Here is a 22,548-nt window from a genome sequence, read left to right as displayed (position 1 = left end):
TGTGCTCTATTAGATGGTGATACGTGCTCCAGGATGAATGAAGCAGGAAAGGAGTGAGGCTGTTCCAGGAAGCTGGGAGCTGAAGGGAGGCCCACTGAGGAGCTGGCACCTGAAGGAGGCCAGGAAGGGGCGTGTGGGGTGGGCCCTCGGGGCCGGGGGAAGCAGGTGCTGGGAGTGTCTAAGATGCAGCAGTGTGGACAGAAGGCTGGGACTGAGGGAGGGGCTTGAAGGGTAAAAGAGGCCCGAGGGACAGTAGCTGGCCGGGGAAGGAGAGCTTGTCATGAAGGGTTTGAGCAGAGGTGGAGGGATCTGACCTTGCAGGCAGAGGAATATAAGGCCAAAGCAGGGAAAATGGAAGGAAGTTAGTTAGTTGCAGAGATCCAGGTTAGAGATGCGAGGCTGGGGAGCGGCCGGTGAAGCTTCTAAAGAGGGATCAGAGTACTAAGGGATTTTGAAGGCAGAGTCAACAGGATCTGCTGACAGGTTGGACATGAAGTGTGAGAGACAGGAGGAGGAGCACCCGGAAGGATGGTGTTTCCAATAACACTCCTTCCCAGGGCCAGCCTCCAGCCGTCCTGGGTCAAATGGAGAAGATGAAGCGGGTCTTCTGGCTTCTCTGTGTCCTTTCCATCCCTTCCTTTTGTGCTTTTTTCCTCCTCTCCAAGCGAGGCTGGAGTTGAGAGCAGGGGTTTAGATGTCAGTTTAAATCTGGTTTCTCAATTTACCAGCTCCATTACCTTGCACTAATTCCTTAACCTCTCTGGTCTTTGGGTATTTTCAGAGTTAAGCTCCTTTAACTCTATTAATGAGCCACAATATATGTAAAATGTCTGATGCATAGGATGCACTCAATTAATGCTTATCCTTCTCTTTTCTCTTCTATAAAGAGCTGATGAAATCATTCAGGGTAAAGTGTAATGACTAATTCCATAAAGGTGGTTTATTTGGGGGCTGTATTGCATTTTAATGAGGAGTGTAAGCCAAAGGAATGAATCATTACTGCAAGCCATTGGTGAATAAGTAAAAGGAGGATTTCTGTTGGCTGTTGTTTTGTTTTGTTTGGGAGAGGGGCATGAATTGACTTTGTTTAGGGAAAGGAGTTGAAAATGTGAGAGTCTCCCGTCACCCTTGAAATGACTTTCAAAGTTCATGACAATACTGACTGAGTTTCTCCTTTGGATCAGGCCTTGAAAATATAAAGGAAAACAGACAGATGTGGTCCTGGGTTTACGTTCTAGCAGGGCCAACCAAATAAACACAACAAAAAAGGGACTTCTCTCGTGGTCCAGTGGTTAAGACTCTACACTCCCAATGCAGAGGGCTCGAGTTCAATTCCTAGTCAGGGGACTAGATCCCACATGCCTCAACTAAAGATCCCGCATATTGCAACTAAAACCTGGTGCAGCTAAAAAAACAAAAACAAAAAACAACACAATAAGATGACATGCCTGTGGGCAGGGAAGCTAGAGAAGCTTTGGAAAGCAGGGGGAGGCTGCCTAATATCAAGCAAGGGCTGTAAAGACCTAAATCAGGTTCTCAATCCTGGTTTTTTAACAAATTGATTGATTTAAAATCCTGATGCCTGGATCTTACTCCAAAGATTCTGGGATAATTCTGGGCATCAGAATTTTTTTTAATTTCCCCAAAAGATTCTGATGGGCAGCCGTGGTGAGTAATTAGTAGGAGCTGGATAGACTCAGATGGGTTGATTATGAGGTTGGGAAGAAATGAGAGGGAAAATCGAAGTTTAGAGGAAGTATATGGCCCCTTGCAGGACCTAGAGGCATTTCTGTGTATGTGGAGCAGAGCCGGGGAATGGGAAGGGTGAGAGATGAGATGGGGGAACAGGGGACAGGGCTTTTAGGCCACATGACAATGTGCACATTTTGCACACTCATGCCAGGGAAAGGCATTGAAGGCAGGAGGTGGCATACTGGGGCCCTTCAATATCCATAATATTGGATATTTGGATTGGAATATTGGATATTGGAATATTGGAAAAAGAATGTACAAGAAGCTGATAGGAACCTGAAACATCTTGTAGTTGTCTGAAGATTCTTCCATCACTACGTCAAGTAACACAGATGTTTCTCTTTCTTCATTTGATGAAGATCAGGGATCTAAACTTACCCTAAAAGCTAGAGGCACCATTTGACCCCATTGGAATGGCAGGTTTTGCACCAGTTGTTGCATATGGATTGTACAGATTGAAAAGCAGGGGAAATACTAAAATGTGTGTTCACCTGATCCACATGCGTGTGGCCGTCCAAGGCTTTGTTGTGGGAGCAATGACTCTTGGTATGGGCTGTTCCCTGTATCAAGAATTCTGGGCAGAATCTAAACCTTACAAGAGGAGATGCCGTCTTGGTCTTGTTGGTGGTGCTTGCTTTAGTTAGATATCTCATATTGAGGTTATATGTTTATATTGAAAATAAATTGTTTGGGTCAGACAAGAACATGGTAATTTGAATTTTGGCTTCCTTTCTTGCAGGCTTGATTTGTCTGGTGACCAAGTTACTGGTGACTAGTTCCCTAGCTAGGTCATTCAGGGGAGTCAGATCAGCACAAAAGAAACACGTCACTTTAAAATACACTTGATAGCAGTACCTGTCCACCTTCTTAAACTCTTCTGTTGAAATTAGTTCTAAAGAAGACAACATGCCAATCCTGAAAATGCGCCCAGTTGCTGCAGTATATCATATGCTTTTGATGTAATGAAGGAATCCTGTTTACCCCAGTTAATTTAACTTTCTGACTGCCTTGTGGACTGAGTACTGTTTTTTTGTTTTATTTTGTTTTGGTTTTTTTGTGTGTGTACTGTTTTAAGGGCTGGTTGGCTCTTGAGGAACCCTTTCAGAACAGTGCATGGAATACATTATAAACCTCCCTGCAAGTTTGTGTGTGTTTTTAAACCAAACCTAAAAAGCTGGTAACAGAGCCACTTTGAAATAGTATTTATTTTAGCATCATAGTTGTAAACATGAGAATAACTTAAATTGTAGATCCTTTTTAGCTCTTTTGTAATTGCAGAATTATATCTTGCTGCTGTTATATTAGAATAATTTTAACTGTTAATTTGAAACAAATGTGTAGTTTAAGTGCTAATGCAATGGTAAATGAAAAACACTTTTTAAATGTGTGCAGTATGTTTATTTTCTCCAAAAGAACCATCAAATAAAATGCCTATAATGGAAGTGATTGATGAGCAAGCTGGTTTGGTCAGACATTATACAAACTTTGGTATATCACAGAATGCTTTTCTGTACTTGTGAAATTCTCTTGTCTAACTTGAATTTACATTCCATGGTGATAACATGGTAAATGTAGTGTTGTTAAGTAAATGAACACACACACAAAAAGGATGTACAGCAGTAAATAACACACGTTGTAAATCAACTATACTTCAATAAAAAATTTTTTAAAGAAAAAGAAAAGGGTTTTTAAAATAGCATGTAAATTGGTGGGAATGTAAATTGATACAGCCACTATGAAGAACAGTATGAAGATACTTAACTAGTAATAAAACTACCATATGACCCAGCAATCCCACTTCTGGGCATATACCCTGAAAAAAACTATATTTGAAAAATACACATGTACCCCAATGTTCATTGCAGTACTATTTACAATAGCCAGGACATGGAAGCAACCTAGATGTCCATCGGCAGATGAATGGATATAGAAGTTGTGGTACATATATACAATGGAATGTTATTTGGCCATAAAAAGGAACAAATTGGAGTCAGTTCCAGTGAAGCAGATGAACCCAGAGCCTGTTATACACAGTGAAGTAAGTCAGAAGAGAAAAACAAATATTGTATATTAACACATATATCTGAAATCTAGAAAAAGGAGCTGATGAACCTATTTGCAGGGCAGGAATGGAGACACAGACGTAGAGAACAGACTTTGGACACAGCAAGGGAAGCAGAGGGTGGGATGAACTGAGATAGTAGCACTGACATATGTACACCACCATGTGTGAAATAGACAGTTAATGGGAAGTTGCTGTTAGCGCAGGGAACTCAGCCTGGTGCTCTGTGACAACCTAGATGCGTGGGATAGGGGTGGTGGGGTGGGAGGGAGGTTCAAGAGGGAAGAGACGTGTATACCTATGGCTGATTTATGTTGATGTATGGCAAAAACTAACATAACCTTGTAACGCAAGTATCCTCCAATTAAAAATAAATAAACTTTTTAAAAATAGCATGTAAAAATGCAAAGTCATATTTCACAAATCTTTGAAATTCATGAACCATTCTTTCTATTAAGTTAAATTATACCAAGAAATTATCCGTATTTTAAAGTCCATTTTAATTTTTCCTGGAGCAGATCCCCCAATTTAATAAAATCTATTAAAAATTTAAATATTTAACAAATAAAAATAAAATCTACACCACATGGGAAAAAAACAAAAGAGTAGGTGCTACTTAGCCAAAAAGAAGGTTGCACAAATTTTCAGGTGCTTGGGGAGAAATAGTAGTTGGCCTTCCCCAATTTCTCTGAAGTGGCTGCCTGGCCAACCCCAGGTTCACACATCATTATGAGTTTAGAGCCATATGCCATTTCTGGTCCCAACCTATGGGGGAGGTTGCACACTCTGGCAGCAAGTGCACGTTGGACTGCTTATCTAGAAGGTCCCTTCCACCAGAAACACCCACTAGCCTCTGAGAACGGACATCACATTCATAGTTCAGTTTATCAATCTGTACATCTCTGATGTAAGTGAGGAAAATGGACTGAAAAAGCAAGCCCAAATTCTGGAAAAGAATTTTGTATCCATCAACAATAGTTATCATGTAAATCTAAGGTATTGAGAATGAGTAATTTATAATCATCTTATGGTGAGAAAATATTCTGTAATATATTTTTAATTGACTGGACAAATAGGCCTTAAAACAGGGTTGAGTGACTTCCCTGGCAGTTCAGTAATTAAGACTTCATGCTTTCACTGCAGAGAGCATGGGTTCGATCCCTGGTCGGAGAACTAAGATCCCACATGCCACTCAGCATGGACAAAAAAAAAAAAAAAAACAAGGTTGAATTTGAGGGAACTTCATGAAATCTTCATGTAACTGAGAAACCTATCATTTACACATCATTTCCGGACAATTGGGTTTATCCATTTAACACCAATGGGTGAATTTAGTTCATAGCAGGAGAGATAAGAAAGCCTTCCTCAGTGATCAGTGCAAAGAAATAGAGGATAACAATGGAATGGGAAAGAAAAATTTCTCTTCAAGAAAATTAGAGATACCAAGGGAACATTTCATGCAAAGATGGGCACATTAAAGGACAGAAAAGGTATGGACCTAACAGAAGTAGAAGGTATTAAGAATACATGGAAGAACTATACAAAAAAGATCTTCATGACCCAGATAATCATGATGGTATGATTACTCTCCTAGAGCCAGACATCCTGGAATGCGAGGTCAAGTGGGCCTTAGGAAGCATCACTACGAACAAAGCTAGTGGAGGTGATGGAATCACAGTTGAGCTATTTCAAATCCTAAACAATGATGCTGTTAACAGGCTTCACTCAATATGCCAGTAAATTTGGAAAACTCAGCAGTGGCCACAGGACTGGAAAAGGTCAGTTTTCAACCCAATCCCAAAGAACGGCAATGCCAAAGAATGTTCAAACTACCACACAATTGCACTCACACACTAGCAAAGTAATGCTCAAAATTCTCCAAGTCAGGCTTCAACAGTACATGAACCGTGAACTTCCAGATGTTCAAGCTGGTTTTAGAAAAGGCAGAGGAACCAGAGATCAAATTGCCAAAATCCGTTGGATCATAGAAAAAGCATGAGAATTCAAGAAAAACATCTGCTTTATTGACTACACCAAAGTCTTTTTGTGGATCACAACAAACTGTGGAAAATTCTGAAGGAGATGGGACTACCAGACCACCTGACCTGCCCCCTGAGAAACCTGTATGCAGGTCAGGAAGCAACAGTTAGAACCAGACGTGGAACAAGGGACTGGTTCCAAATTGGGAAAGGAGTACATCAAGGCATATTGTCACCCTGCTTATTTAACTTATATGCAAAGTACATCATGTGAAGTGCCAGGCTGGATGAAGCACAAGCTGGAATCAAGATTGCTGAGAGAAATACCAATAACCTCAGATACACAGATGACACCACCCTTATAGCAGAAAGCGAAGGATTAAAGAGCCTCTTGATGAAAGTGAAAGAGGAGAGTGAAACAGCTGGTTTAAACTCAACATCCAAAAAACGAAGATCCTGGCATCAGGTCCCATCACTTCATGGCAAATAGATGGGGAAACAATGGAAACAGTGAGAGACTTTATTTTCTTGGGCTCCAAAATCACTGCAGATAGTGACTGGAGCCATGAAATTAAAAGACACTTGCTCCTTGGAAGAAAAGCTATGACCAACCTAGACAGCATATTAACAAACAGAGACATTACTTTGCCAACAAAGGTCCATCTGGTCAAAGCTATGGTTTTTACAGTAGTCATGTATGGATGTGAGTTGGACTATAAAGAAAGCTGAGCACCAAAAAATTGATGCTTTTAAACTGTGGTGTTGGAGAAGACTCTTCCATCGGACTGCAAGATCGAACCATCAATCCTAAAGGAAATCAATCCTGAATATTTATTGGAAGGACTGATGCTGAAGCTGAAGCCCCAATACTTTGGCCACCTGATGTGAAGAACTGACTCATTAGAAAAGACCCTGATAATGGAAAAGACTGAAGGCAGCAGGAGAAGGGGATGACAGAGGATGAGGTGGTTGAATGGCGTCACTGACTCAATGGACTTGAGTTTGCGCAAGCTCCGGGTGATGGTGATGGACAGGAAAGCCTGGCGTGTTGCAGTCCATGGGATCGCAAAGAGTCGGACACAACTGAGTGACTGAACTGAACTGAACTGATTTAGCACCAAACTTTTTTTTTTAATTTAATGATTTTTTAGTTTTTACATTTGGATTTTGAAAAGATCACTGTGGCAGCCAGGATCACACCTGTGGTTGTGCAGGTTGTACACTGCACAAGGACACACATTTAAGGTGGTAGCATTCACATCATAGACCTCAAAGAACTGTAACTTATTATGAACACTTCCAGCAGATGGCAGTAAAGGGTCTTGTCCTAACAAAATCAGGGAAGTCAAGCATCTTGAGGAAGGGGCATCTTTTTCTAGTTTGCACAAAGACGCCATCGGCCATTGGTGGACTTTTGGACATGGGTCTAGACGAAGACAAAACTGGGGACAGGAAAACCACTCAGCCACTACAATTATCGGGCCTGGAAGAGAAGAGAGCTTTAACTCAGGTAATGGCAATAAGCTTGGGGAAGAGGGGCAAAGGTGTGTAAGACTGATGAGGCCAAGTGAAGAGAGGAAGGAGAGGTAGGGATGGAGAATGACTCCAGGTCTGTGTGGATGGAACTGCCAGTCCCAGGGGTGATGAGAAGAGCCTGTTTCTGGGAATGATTTAGATTTGGGGATGCAGTGAGTTGGATTTACCTGCAGAACAGCCAGGTGGCATCATGGCAGGGCTGGAGGTACAGAGCTGGTGATATGAGAAGGAGGATGGAAGTGGGCGCTGTGACTGAATGAGGTTTCCCCAGAAGACTGCGCAGCCTGAGCGGAGCAGAGCACCCAGACTGAGCCCAGGGACACCGCCAGTTCGTGGGCAGGCGGACAGACGTGCAGAGGCGAGGGCAGGAGATAGTCCTGTGTTCCGTCTCAGATGTACTGTGGTATCTCCCATCTCCTGTGAGCTGAGCTGTCCATTGTTGGTTTAGATTGTGTACAGAATGAGAGGACACGGGCTCTTCCAAGAATAATGTGCGTGATGAGCTTTCCTGCATCCTTTTTGGCTATAGAAATCATTCTTTTTACTATCGGATACTCAGTTGTATTCCAGATGGTTACTGTGACTGGAAGTGTGTCTTGCGAGAAGTGAGAGGTCTGCTGTAGAAATTTCCAGACTTTGTTGGAAGTCTCCACCACTTAACAAATTATGATCTCCCCACAAAATTTGCAGTGAAACATTGTGTGCCATATAAATTCAGTTTTCCTATTGATTGCCAGTTCACACAAGGATATTTGTGTTCCCAAGATCAATAAAATCACTCAGGAGTGTAGCAAACTTTTATAGTTGACATGAATATATTTGTCATAACAACATTTGAAAATATTAATAATGATTAACGTTATTTCAAACATTTAAATGGTGAAATCTGGCCCCAGGAATGTTTAGGCTAAACATCCAGCAGAGAAAAGAACTTCTAGGTCCAGATTTTCTGCTGTGTATTGTTTTTTTTCTCTTTAAAGAAAGATTGTTCTACCTCTGCTTTTGCACTCGAGCACACAATCAAGCTTTTCCTTCCTATAAATTATTTCTGAAGAGTTAGTCCAAGAGCCCGGCTGCACACGGGCCAGCCTCACCTGTGGGCCTGCATTGCGCCTCCTGACAAATTGCTGCCTTTAGCCTCTTCCTGTGGCCACATGCAACGAGGGCAGATTTTCCTTTTGAGAATCCAGTCTTTGCATCTGTCTGTCAAGCTGAAAATAACCTGACCTTTAGGGGCTTCCTGAAGGCTGCAAGCATGGGCTGCAAGCTTCCCATTAGCCCTGCCTCTTATACTGATGGTTAATTTGATGAACCCTGGAGAGGATCCTTAGCTGCTTCCTCTAAATGCTGGTGACAGAGGCAGGACAGTTATGGTCCATGATGCTAAACGAAATTCACCTGTTCAGAAGCTTAAAACTCAGAGGCCCATTTCCACCCATCTGGACAAAGGGGTGAGTGGAGTGCTCCTTCCTCCCAGGATTGGGGCCCCTAGGATCAACAGGTATAGGAAAGTCCTTTTAATTGTGCTCAGTGGGGCGTTATACATTTCAACCTAGAGTCATAACACAAGCCTATTTGTGAAGACTTTACAATGACACCTCTTTTGATGGGTTCCCTTTTGTATCATTTGATTGACTGATTGATTTTTTGGCTGTTCTGAGTCTTCTGAGTGGGCTCTTCTCTAGTTGCGGCGAGCAGGAACTACACTTCTTGCAGCGCACGGGCTTCTGCTTGTGGTGGCTCCTCGTGTTTTGGAGCACAGGCTCTGGGGCACTCCAGCTTCAGGAGTTGTAGCACATGAGCTCAGTAGTAGTGGCTCTCAGGCTCTAGAGCCCAGGCTTAAGAGTTATGGTGCACGGGCTTAGTTGCTCTGCAGCATGTGGAATCTTCCCTGACCAGGGTTCAAACCAGTGTCTCCTGCATTGGCAGAAAGATTCTTTACCACTGAGCCACCAGGGAAGCCCCACTGGGTACCCTTCTTAAAGAAAAGTTGGGCAACAATCTGAAGGCAGCAAACCAGATCTCTAATATGGCATTCATTTCAAATGCTCTTGTGTTCCAGTCCCAACAAGCCTGCTCATATTTTTCAAACTGCAGTGCCTCAATCTTTGATTCAGAAAATGCCATGACTGTGTAAATGAATTGTTAGTAAACACCATATTCCTTGCTTAATAACCTGGAAAAGATGTTGTGAGAATGAATTTGCAGTGATTTAGCGCTTTTCATTATGGAAATGCCATATAAATATTTAACTCTAATGCTTATTTTATTCTAATTTTTTGTTAATCACATTTACTTAGTTAATATGGCATATTTATGCCAAGTTTGTATTTTATTGCCATAGATTTTATGAATGATGGCAATTGCATGTGTTGTTTTATTTGAAATTAGGTTGATTGTATAAACTCATGCAAAATTGTATGTTAATTTTAGGGCTTAGTATATATTCCATTGTACCAGCAAATCCCCTCAACAGACACACGTACACACACACCTGCACACATACATACATATAACACATTCATGCACATACAATTACCCCCAGCCCCACATATAACTCATTGGCACTTTGCCTCTTTCTCTAGGGAAGGAATTCTTTCTAGGGAAGGAATTATTTCACATGCTCATTCATACTTTTGAAGGCAGACAAATTTGATTTAGCAAAACATTCTTCTAAAATTGAGAGAGAATGAAAAAAATAAATAAAACAAATGTGGAAGGAGAAAGCATTCAGGAGTATAAACCAATTCTATGGATTTTTAAAAAAAAAAATTTGACCCCCAAATTTTGATAGTATGTGAAATACTTTTAGGAATATTATTTTCTTTAAACTTTTTCATATTTTTCAAATAATATGTTTGCTAAAGTCAGAGCCATGGTTAGGTCCTGAGGGATATGTGAAAAATCCCTGGGGCCCAACAAACCTCCCTTCCTAGGTCTCAAAGGTATTCCCGGTAGGAATTCACCTTTTGGGTTGAGCAGTTCCTCACCCGCTGAGTATAAATCAGTTCTTTCTATCCACTTTCCTTTAGGACATAAGGGACCAGGGGCATCAAGTGAAGAGGAAGGAGATTCTGAAAGGGGTCTCAGCTCTCCTCAGAAATGGCCGCACACTGAAAGAAACTTGGGTTTTACGTTAGGGTCATGCTTGAATAAGGGTTAACTTCTGCTGAATGTGGCTTAAACAGGAGAGTTTCTTCTTCTTTCATACAAAAGAAGTCTATGGAAGACAAGGAGGCTCCGTAATCATAAGAGATTCTGGTTCCTTCTACCTTGTTGCTCTGTCACCCACAACTTCGTACTCTTGGACAAAGGTGGCTGCTCAAATTCTAGCCATCGTGTCCTCAGTCTGCCAATAAAGAGGGAAGAAGAGCACTGTCCTTTCACTGACAGATACTTCCCAGAAGTACCATACAACACGGCTGCTTGCCTCTCATTGGCCGGATCTTTGTCACATGACCACATTTATCAACAAGGGAGGTTGGGGAATAGTGTCTTCATTCCTGTGATTATGGGCTCAGCAAAAAATCAGAGGTCTATCTGCTAAGAAAGATGGGGGAGAATTAATGTCAAGGGACAATCTAGAAGACTTTGCCACTGGATCATATATCTGGTCTTGCTAAAATATCTTACATGTCTGTGACCTGAGTACTCTTCAGTTTTCTGGATTTCTTTCCAGGCCCAGACATAAAAATCTCAAATGAGTAAAAGTGATCAAACTCAAAGACCATTTCCAAAGAAAAGCTTTGGAAAGCTGTGACCCCTTTCTAGATTGCCTATTAACCCTCCCTTGAAATTTCAGCGGAAATTCTAGAATTGGCTGGGAATGCAGCAAGGGACAACAAGAAGGCCCGGATAGCCCCAAGACACATCCTGCTGGCTGTTGCCAATGACGAGGAGCTCAACCAGGTACGTCTGAAGCATTGACACCAGCCACCAAATGGGTTTGCCAAACACATTACTGCTTGTGGACCCAGCTGGTTAGAAATACTTCCTGCTATAGTGCCCAGTCACATGTACACTGAAACATTCAGATAGTATAGGATTGAGATTCAAAATAAAATTGTCTCTGGAATAGACTCTATTATACATTCTGAATCTTGCCAGAGCTTCGCTTCCTTTTTAAAAGCAAGCTCTGCATGTTGCTAGAGGAGGTGCAGTACACACGTGTTCTCTTTACAGGTTCTTCACCTAAAACTTTGTTGATGGTTTATTCTGATGAGGGCAGAAGTGTCCTTCTTTCTATATCAAAACTAACCTTTTATACTTTAAAACTGATTCCAAAATCAAGTAAATTCCCACCCTCATCCCCCCACCAAAGATGTGTGAGGTAGCAGGTGGATAGTATAAGAACTTTCATTTATATTTATTTTCTGGTCTTATCTTTTCAGCCTGTTTGTGGCTAAGAATCAGTTCCTGTTTCCAATCTAACATGAACTGATATTTTCCTAAAATAAAAAGTAATTACTAGAAAAAGTAAGACAAAAATACACAAACTACCAGCTACAATTTTGTTGTTACTAGATCTAATAGATATAAAATAACTCTATCAACTTATTAGACACTTCCTCATGATTTGTGTACTGCTTTTGCCACAAATGGGTAACTAATAGCTTGTGGATGGGCCCTGGTTGCAGACCACACTTGGAGTAGCGCTGCTATAGAATGTGCAGAATGTATTAGTGTGGTAGTTCATGTTGATTAGTTAGAGTAAACAGATATCCATTGGGAGGTGCATGGTCAAACATATTTTACTGATGGAATGCATGATCAAAGGAGTGAGGAAGGTTGTTAACTGAGTCTAGCCCTTGCATTAACCTTTGAACCCCACTTTGTCAAGCTGTGCTCCTGCGTCTGAAGCTCTTTATCCTCTGTTATGTCTGGAATTTCCGAGCTCTGGGCAATATCCCTGGTTCCACCCTGTCTATGCTTTCATTTCACTTTGCTTGTTTTGTTTTCCGTACAAAATTGTGGATTGCCTTGATACCTACAGAGAAAAGCCCTACCCGTGAGGCAGGGAAAACCAGTTAAATCGTGTATCGTGCCCTTTCTTTGGAAAGCAGAGACCAGATTTAACACTCTCTTTGCCAACAGTTAGAATCGTTTTAAATCCAGAACCAACGTGCTCTTTGCTGTCTGAGCTCACACATCGTCTCTCTTCAGCTGCTAAAAGGAGTGACCATCGCCAGCGGAGGCGTCCTGCCCAGAATCCACCCTGAACTGCTGGCCAAAAAGCGAGGGACCAAAGGCAAGTCAGAAACTATCCTCTCCCCTCCCCCAGAGAAAAGAGGAAGGAAGGCCGCGTCAGGAAAGAAGGGGGGAAAGAAATCAAAGGCTGCCAAACCACGGACATCCAAAAAGGTAAGCCTACTGGTATCTGTGAGCCCCGGACACTCACAGAACAGGAGGGAAATTGAACCCTCCAAAGAGGAGGATGTGGCCAGCATCCCCAGAGGACTTGAGGCTTGCCTCAGCTTGGTACCAGGGGTGGGTGGGGGGAAGAAATGATAGGAATGTCTGTGAAAAAGAATAAAGGGAGGGAGTTCTTGGCAGCCCAGTGGTTAAGACTTCACCTTCCACTGCAGGGGAGTATGGGTTTGACCCATCCCTGGCCGGGAAGCTAAGATCCCACAAGCCTGGAAGTCAAAAAACCAAAACGTAAAAGCAGAAGCAATATTGTAACAAATTCAATAAAGAATTTAAAAATTAGCTACGTCCAAAAAATCTTTAAAAAAAAAAAAAAGAGTCTTTGAGACCAGCCTAGATAATCGTGCAGGGTCTACTGGAGATTTCCAGCCCCCAAACATGGTGGTTTTCACGTTTCCGGACCCCTTCCACTGCCCCCACCAAAATCTTCAGTGAGAGATGCTGGCCTGGCACCCTACTTCCCACCTCCCCCATGTGGCATACTGACACATCTCTAGCCTTCCACAGAGAGTCATCCAAGTTCAGCCACTGGCATTTCAGGTGTTTGGATAACCTGATATGCTAAGTAGCTATAACTCAGAGATACCATTTGTGGAGTCATATTTTTCATATGCTGCCCAGTACAGCAACTACTAGCAACATATGGCTATTTAAATTTGTATTTAAATTAATTAAAATGAAATAAACCTCAGTCCCTTGGTTGTTCCAGCCACATTTCACATGCTTGACAGTACCGAGCAGCACAAAGGTATAACATTCCCACGAGGGAAGGAAGTTCTGTTGGACAGCACTGCCCTGCGGGTTGCAAGTTTTCATTCCTTGGACCTCTGTGATGACTAAAAAGATGACAAAAGAGTTCATTTCTCGGCTGCTGTGCCCCAGGGAGTCCTGGGGAGAGAGGAGATTGAACAGTGTACTATGAATGACCCCAGCCTCCATAAGGTGCAGGTGTTGAAAAGAGCAAGAATAACATACCTGTGTCCAGGTTTGAGTAAGGACTGTGGATGCATAAGAATCCCTTAAATACACTTTATTTCTTGCAGTATGCTTTTTTTCCCCATATTGGTATCCCTTGCTTCCCTCCATCAAAAACACCTGACCACTTCCTTTTATATCCAGTGGGGTGGTAACCAAGGGGAAGACTTAAAAGCTACTTTGGGCTTTTTGTGGATGATTTCTCATCTGTCCTTCTGGTTTCTACCAACAGTCCAAACCAAAGGACAGCGATAAAGAAGGGACTTCAAATTCCACCTCTGAAGATGGGCCAGGGGATGGATTCACTATCCTGTCTTCTAAGAGCCTTGTTCTAGGGCAGAAGGTAATAAAGAAAGTTGTAATATGCTGTCATAAAGCACTACTGTTTACAAGCAATGATGCCACCTTCATCCATTCCTTCCCTGATACAACTTTCACTCTGGTCTTGTATTCATTTTTAAACTAAAAGGCTATGGCAATGTCTGCATTGTGAGGATAAACAAGCTCTTTAGTGCTGAGAATTCTTTATGCTGACATTGGCCAGCCAGTGGATCTTTCTGCTCAGTATCTTCCTGCTTCCCATGTCCCAGTTATTCCTGCGCTCACCGAAAAAATCCATAGCTAACTTTCTCAACCAGCCTTTGGGAGGCCTGCTTTACATGGTGTGATGTAATTTATCATAGAAAGAAAATAGAAAGATATGTCCCCTGAATATCCCTGGTGTTAGAAGTGAATTATTTGCCAATAATTCAGTCTGCTTGCCTTTCTAGGCTGCAGAAAGAAAACAAACTGGGTTATACATTGAACAGTTTTCAGCAGCACAACAGCAGCCCCCGCCAAACATGCAGATAATTCATTCCCACAAGCATAACAGACAATTTATCTACTAAGTCAACTGGGGCTGCAATAAGACACGTGTGGAAAGAGTCAGTTAATCATATCTCGGGTAGCGAATGTTTGCAGCCTGACAGTGGTGGAACCTCTTTTGAAGCCATTGGCAAGAGCATGTTTTGAGAAGCGCATCAAAGTGGCGGGTTCCTAATTTATCACTGATGAAAGCAGGAGAGCAAAAGGTGGAAGTTATGTCTGCTCTAGGGGCTGTCCATGGTTATGAGATGATTCGCTTTCTCTCACTTAAATAGGGGAGCAAGAAGTTCTTGCTCAGGTGGGGAGATGATGGAGAATGGTTTCCATTCCACTCAGTTCACGCCCCTAGGGCAGCATTTCACAAGTGTGGCTCCAGGGTCCCCAAAAGACAAGGTGGCCATACATAGGCAGGTCAGAATCCCGGAGCCCATCACTTCTCTCCCGCAGAAGTGGTTGGCTTTGCGTCCCTGCCCCCAGAGGTCTGTGCTCCCCTGAAAAGAATGCCGGGAACTGGGTAGCTTCTTGCAGGAGCTACTCAGAAACTACCCCATCAAACACCAAGACCACCCAGACGAGAAATGAGGGCATAATCTATAGGGAGAAGAAAAGGAAGGGAGGTCCCATTCCTGTTCCTGGAAGGGGAGGCAGATTTGTTGCGTGCTGCTAACCTCAGGGTGGACATCAAATCCTCTGAGCTCAAAAGAGCCTACTGAAACCACACACCCGGGAAACTTGAGATGGTCGCTCCATGTAGAGCCCTTTCTGTTGGCAGCCAGTGAAAGAATGCACAGATGTGAAGGTTTTCCATAGGACTTACCTCACCCAACTCTCCATCTTCTCTTCCCAATGCAGCTGTCCTTGACCCAGAGTGACATCAGCCATATTGGCTCCATGAGAGTGGAGGGCATCGTCCACCCAACCACAGCCGAAATTGACCTCAAGGAAGATATAGGTAAGGTTCTGAGACTTCAGGAGAAGTGCCTTAGAATAGCCACTGTTCTGGCAAGTTTTCGTGAGGCCAGTCTCTGCTTGGCGGACCCTGTCAATCAAACTCTGCCTTTGTGTTTAACTGAACAGCATTAAAGTATTGGGACGTCCCTGGGGCCTCAGACGGTAAAGAATCTGCCTGCAATGCCGGAGACCGAAGTTTGACCCAGGGATCAAAAATTAATTTTTTTAATATGCACATATTTTTTTAATTTTTATTGAAGTGTTATACAAAAACAGATCATTAGTGCACAGCTTGATGAATAAAATTGTGTGACCAGCATCGTGATCATGAAACAGAACCTTGCCAGCACCCCTCAAGGCCCCTTCATCCCTCGTCCCAGGACCATTCTCTCCGAGGGTAACCACTGTGATGTCCTCTGTTTTATTTTGTTTCGTTTTGTTTTTTGTGGCTGCGCTGTAAGGCATGCAGGATCTTAGTTCCCCCACCAGGGATTGAACCCATGCCCCCTACAGTGGAAGCACAGAGTCTTAACCACTGGGCCACCAGGGAAGTCCCTACCACTCTCCTGTCTTCTAATAGCATAGAGGGGTCTCATCTGTTTTAGATTTTATGTAAGTCATGCAGTATGTCTCCTTTTGTGTCTGGCTCCTTTAGCTCAACTTTGTGAAATCCAAGCATGTTGTTGAGCATGGTTGTAGTTCATTCATTTTCTTTACTGTGCAGTGATCTGTTGTAGGAATATAAGAGTTTGTTGATCCAGTGTAGCCCTGGTGGCGCTGGGGCCGTTTCCAGTGTGGGCTGTAATGAGTAGTGTTACTCTCAATGTTGTTGTGCTTGTTTTGGGTAAACCTGTACATATATTTTAAGCTGCAGTATTAAGAACACCACTGGTAAAAAGGAAATTGACATCTGGAGCAAGTTAGGCTGTCTGTAAGGCTATACACTGAATTATTTCACCAGTGGATTGCCACCTGTCCCACAAGTGGTACCAGGCTAGATGGAGGAACCTGGGAAGGTAAGCTTCCAGACACTAGAAATAATAAGGTGGCAACTAAATGGTTACCATCTCACCCATTTTTACAAGACAGAAATGAGTAAAGAAAGGGTTTTGTTCCTGGGATACAGGGCTTGCTCCTGAGGTAGGTGATTTTGTGTGAATACTAGTAGCTCAGCCCTGGATGGTGGCACCAGGGGCCCCAGGCTGCCAGGCTCACCTGTGTGTCCCCCTTGGCATCAGAGGCCACTTGCTTTGCTGAAATGGAGATACGATAGCACTGGGTGGGCGAAAACACAAAAAACAAACAACAAAAGCTAGTATTACAGAGAAACAGGATTTCTCTTGCACACAGAGATAGTGAAAACTCCTCCACTCCCCAAACCCAGACCAGGCTCTACCAAGGGCCCTCAACTCACTGCATTTGGAAAGACTCCCCCTAGTGGCTTAATCTTGAGCTCTGCCTTAAGTGTGTTCTAGTGGCTCAGTTGGTAAAGAATCTCCCTGCAATGCAGGAGACCCTGGTTTGATCCCTGAGTTGGGAAGATCCCCTGGAGAAGGGAATGGCAACCCACTCCAGGATTCTTGCCCGGAGAATTCCATGAACTGAGGAGCCTAGTGGGCTACTGTCCATGGTGTCACAAAGAATCAGACACAACTGGGCGATTAACACTTTCACTCTAAATATGTCCTAGCTTCTCACAAGCAAAATAAGTTTATGTTTTAAAGTTTTACCTTCTTTTTCATTTCTACAGTATTTGCATTTTTATATCAGGAAAACAATAAAGATAGCTCTATTTTTTAAGTGGTGGGTAATAGTAGAATAGAAAAAACACTAGAATTGGAACAAAAACTCAAGGTCAGGTCCCAAACCCAGTAGAGGTTCTGAGTCCTTAATTTTTTAAAAAGATCATTAAGAGTTCATGTCACTGAGACTGCTTAATGAACAAATCAACCCCTAAAAAGGTCCTTTGAAGAGTTTGTGTCAATTGCCAACAATATAACTTGTACCACTGACTTACTTTGACAGTACTCGTAAAGGTATAACTTCTTCTCCCATTTTATGCCTCTCCTGTTTTTTCTTAGGCTTCCTTTTTGCTTTCAAGAGGGATCAGTCTTTTATATCTCCAATATGCTTTTCCTCTACAGTGGAGACTTCTTATTCTAAATGAAATACCAAGTTAAGAAATAAAGACCTAAGTTGAAAAAAAGAAAACTTTATTTATCTAACCCTAAACCTTAAAGTTATAAATACCTTTGTTTTCTTTGCAGACTTTTTTTCTTTTTTTTTTTTTTTGGCCACACCATGGGCCCCAGCAGTGAAAGTGCCAAGCCCTAACCACGGGACCACCGTGTAATTCCCTCTTTGCAAACTTCTGAGGCTTCTTTTTTATTTGTTGTCTTTCTGGGCCATTTTTTAAATTTCTAATTTGGGAGTGAAGCATTCTGCATCTTCAGAGCAGCTTCTTTTCCTCTTCCCTGTTCTGACTAAAGGTCCTAGACCTACCTCAATAGCTTCTGCTTCTAGTGCTCTTGTTTCACATTCCACAAAGGCAAACCCCTTTGACTCTCCAGGAAACTTATAATGTGGTACAGTTATGGAAACAACATTACTGTATCTCCCAAATATTCTTTCAATCCAGCTGTGACTAACATTTTGGGGAAATAATTCCTATGATACATTAGAAGCAATAGTAAGTGAAATAAAATATTAAGTAATTCTTTAAAAAAAAAAAAAGTTTGCTAGACTCTAAGGACTGTTGGATAGAAGCACAGGGACCCCTGCCACCAGTGATCACTGGCAACCAGGATTTAATTTTTTAATTTTTAAGGTTTATTTATTTATTTTTGGCTGTTCGAGGTCTTTGTTGCTGCATGAGAGCTTTCTCTAGCTGCAGAGAGTGGTGGCTACTCTCTAGCTGGGGCAGAGGGAGTTCTCACTGCAGTGGCTCTCTTGTTACAGAGCACAGGTTCTAGACACACAGGCTTCAGCAGTTGCGGCTCACCAGCTCTAGAGCACTGGCTCAGTAGTTGTGGCTCATGAGTTTAGTTATCACGCAGCATGTGGGATCTTCCCAGACCAGGGACTGAACCCTTGTCCCCTGCTTTGGCAGGCAGGATTTTAAGTGCTGGACCACCAGGGAAGCCCCGTAACCAGGATTTAATTGCAAAAGTTGATTCCTACTTTCTGAGCACTTTTTTAAGACCTAGCAAAACTGTCAACCAGTGTAAATTAATGGCTTTGAAAAGGACAACCACAATGGCTTTCCGCTATTGTCCTTCACAGGTAAGGCCTTGGAAAAGGCTGGGGGCAAGGAGTTCTTGGAAACAGTAAAGGAGCTTCGCAAGTCCCAGGGCCCTTTGGAAGTAGCTGAAGGTAAGTGTGGAATTGGGTCACGTCCCCAACCACCTTCCCCTCTAGCAGGACATACTTCACACACATTCACTTCACAGAGCAAAACAGGCCACAACCAATCAAGAAGGTATTTTAGCATCTCTCAGATAATCAGAGCAGGTCCACATAGATCATTTCATACACCATGGGGACTATAAAGTGTCTGGATAGTTCGGGCCATTTTGCATCATCAGCTCACCCAAAAATGGTCTAGAATGGTTGGGTAACTTTCTGTGTGTGCAGAAAATACATGACAGAATTTACCATTGTGACCTTTAAACCTGTACAGTGCGGTGGCATTAAGTATCCTCAATGCTGCTTCTCTGTCATCACTACCTAGTTCCCAGAACTTTTTATCACCTTCTGTAGAAACTACACATGGATTAAGTAGTCACGTCCCTCCCCCAGCCACTGACAACCACCAGTCTGCCTTCCCTTTCTATAGATTTGCCTCTTCTGGATATTTTATATAAATTGAATCGTATAATATGTGATCTTTTGAGTCTGGCTTCTTTCACTTAAAATGTTTCGAGTCTCATCCATACTGTAACTTGTATCAGTGCCTCATTCCTTTTTAGGGCTGAATTCATTTGTTTATCCATTCATCACTTGTGTTATTTCCACCTTTGGCTTCTGTGACTAGTTCCTCTGAACACCTGTGCACAGGTTTTTGTTTGTCTGAACACTTACTTTCAAAGGTAACTTTTTGACAAGTGGGTCCGACTTCAGATCCGTGTTCACACCTACCTCCAGGGACATCTAGTTGGTGCCAAGTGCTGCCCTGGGGCGGGGGCTCCAAGGACAAAGAAAACCCACTCCTGTCCTCCAGCACTGGACAGTTGAGAAGGAAAGACAGACACATAAGTGGGGTACAGAGAGAGAGCCATACTCTCTGCTTGGGGAGTTGGGGGAGTACCAGTGAGGATGCAAGATCTACTTGGGGGCAAGGACATTGTGGGCAGTAGGGAACAGTGTGTGAGAAGGCAAGGTCAGGAGCCGCAGGGAGGAGATGAGCAGCAGCCAGAGGTGGGCCTGGCCCTCGGGCTGTGCTAATGGTGTGGATTTGACTCTATGTAGACTAAGAGAGGTAACTTTGAAAATAGAAGCTGGGGAATGTCATGATCAGATTTGACTGCAAGAAAAGTTATAGGGCTACTGATCAAGAAAGAATGTGTGTCCTCACTTTACAGTCTGCACATACCACTCGTCATATAATAGATAGAATTTCCTTTTTAAAATTTTGAGACATTGGACTTCCCTCATAGTCCAGTGGCTAAGAATCTGCCTCCAGTGCAAGAGGCATGGGTTCAATCCCTAGTCCGGGAGGATCCCACATGCCGTGGAGCAACTAAGCCCTAGTGCTACAACTATCGAGCCTGTGCGCTGCAACAAGAGAAGCCACTGCAATGAGAAGCAGGTGCACCATAATGAAGCATAGCCCTTGCTCACCACAACTAGAGAAAGCCCTCACACAGCAACAAAGACCCAGCACAGCCAAAAAGAAATAAAAATTTTAAGACAGAGGCACGCTGACATAAAACATAAGCATCCATGTAGACAGAGATAGGAGAGCTGCAAGCAGCAGCAGTGAGGGGACGTGGGAGCTGGGCTGCAGTTCTGGTAATATGGAGAGAAATCAGGAGGTCGCCTCTTAACTGCTGATGGAACCAGAGTCACCTCACACTTGGAAGGGACGCGAGCCAGGCTCCCTGGTGAGAGAAAGGGCTGGATGAAACTTCCAGCCCTTACAGGAAGCCAAGGTTCTGACCAACACCTTGGGCTCTGGCTTGTGTGAAATCCATTTTCTAGAGTAGCAGAAGTGCAGAGAGCCCCTCACCCAAGCCCAGGACCACATCACCCACCAGCTGAGTGCCTGCATCTACCCCATCCCTTGTATAACCCTGAGACAGAGCCCTGAATTGTCCGTGTAAGAGAGGATCCTAACTGGGGTCTTGGGGAAGCACCTGCAAACTGCCTGATAGGATGGGAAGGAGAGAGAAACAGCTTCTCTACATAAAATGAGAGCCTCCAACATGCTTCTAACCAGTTCCAGAGGTAAGAAATAGGAGGTAGAGAAGCAGTATGTAAAAAGATGAAGGGACTTCCCTAGCAGTCCAGTGGTTAAGACTCCATGCTTCCACTGCAAGGTCACAGGTTCAATCTCTGGTCAGGGAACTAGGATCTTGTATCACGGGCCAAAAAGTTTAGAAAAATTAATAATTAATAAAAAGATGAAGAGTTACAAACTACTATGTGTGAAATAAATAAACTACAAGGATATATTGTACAGTACAGGGAATACAGCTAATATAGCCAGTATTTTATCATAATGTTAAATGAAGTATAATCTATAAAAATTCTAAAGGACTATGTTGCACAACTGAAGCTAGTATGTTATACATCAACTATACCTCAATTTAAAAGAAAAAAGATCTTGACTGAGAATTTTCCAGAATGAAACCCTTGAGTCTTCAGGTTGAAAACATTGAGTATATTTAAAAAATCAAAATAAATCCAAAACCTGGCCTATCCTGGTAGCATTTCCAAAAATCAAGAGAAACCTGAAAAGCAGCCTAAGGAAAGGCAGGGCATTTGTAAAGATGGTTGTCCTGCCAGCAGACTTGTCAGCAACAAAAGATGCTCGGAGACAGAAGTGTCTTCAGAGCACCAAGGGGGAAAACTGTGCACTAAGAAGTTCACATGTTATTTGTTATTATTCAACAGGGAGGGTAAAAGGTGCAGAATTTCAGATAGCAAAAGTTGAGAGTCAGAGGTCCACAGACTCTTGCTGAAAGGACCACAGAAGCCTCAGAAGCCTCACAGGGAGAAACAGAAGTGAATCCAGAAGGAAGGAGAGGGGTGCGGGAAACAAGCTTGAGCTAAGAAAGCAGACACATCTGTACATGGCCCCGGGGCCAAACAGGAGTTACCTCCCTGGGAAGAAGGGTTTCGTGTGGGTGCATCTGGAAAAGGGGAGATAGTTCATCAGGGTCTAAATTAGACCATATTTCATTCAGTTTCAAAACACCATCACTTGTAAGATATGTCCTTATTGTAAGAAAGAATACATTTCCAAGATGGAGTGGCCAGTAGGAGACCCCACACAAAGCCTGGGCACCTTCAGTGTAACAGAAAGCAAAACATGGACCCACCATGCAGAAAGGGCAGCCAATACCTGTCTTGACCTTGGCATTGGGTAGACCAATGGGGAAAAGCCTCACTAGGGAATTTGAGCTACATGCTGGTACTCCTGTGGATTTGTGCGGTGGCCCCAAAACCTCAATTGGGAAGGTTAGTGGGACATGACCTGGGTATGGTAGAGTCCCCAGATGACATAGAAGCAAATGCAACTTCCCTGTGGAAGAACTCATCTCGGTCCAAGCCCACAGCGATTATAAGTGCATCCAGATTCCAGCCAGGAAGCTGGATGGGAGAGGGGTGGGACATGGTGGTGGAAGTCAAGCAGATGGGCCTAGAGTGAGGCAAGTCAGAAGAAGCCAACAGGTGGTTCCAGCGACAGAGACAGAGGAAGGGGGATTGGCTTTGGGCGTGAGCAATGACTCATGGGCACCTGTTGGACCTGGGGCTCCAGCAAGGTCACTGGTAAGC

At 43.1% G+C, this 22,548-nt stretch overlaps 1 protein-coding gene and 1 pseudogene across 1 annotated transcript in view; both read left to right on the top strand.

The window, feature by feature from the left end:
* Positions 1-22,548, top strand: part of LOC122446459 (core histone macro-H2A.2) — a 53,509-nt gene that overhangs the window by 25,858 nt on the left and 5,103 nt on the right. The window contains exons 3-7 of the mRNA XM_043476722.1: positions 11,132-11,238; positions 12,493-12,690; positions 13,964-14,074; positions 15,451-15,550; positions 18,832-18,921. Of these exons, the coding sequence (XP_043332657.1) occupies positions 11,132-11,238; positions 12,493-12,690; positions 13,964-14,074; positions 15,451-15,550; positions 18,832-18,921 (606 nt within the window). The remainder of the gene's footprint in view (positions 1-11,131; positions 11,239-12,492; positions 12,691-13,963; positions 14,075-15,450; positions 15,551-18,831; positions 18,922-22,548) is intronic.
* On the top strand, positions 1,656-2,396 carry LOC122445999 (annotated as a pseudogene).

This window comes from Cervus canadensis, chromosome 8 (assembly GCF_019320065.1).
Source record: "Cervus canadensis isolate Bull #8, Minnesota chromosome 8, ASM1932006v1, whole genome shotgun sequence".
NCBI classification, from domain to species: domain Eukaryota; kingdom Metazoa; phylum Chordata; class Mammalia; order Artiodactyla; family Cervidae; genus Cervus; species Cervus canadensis.
This window is presented reverse-complemented; position numbering and strand designations above follow the sequence as displayed.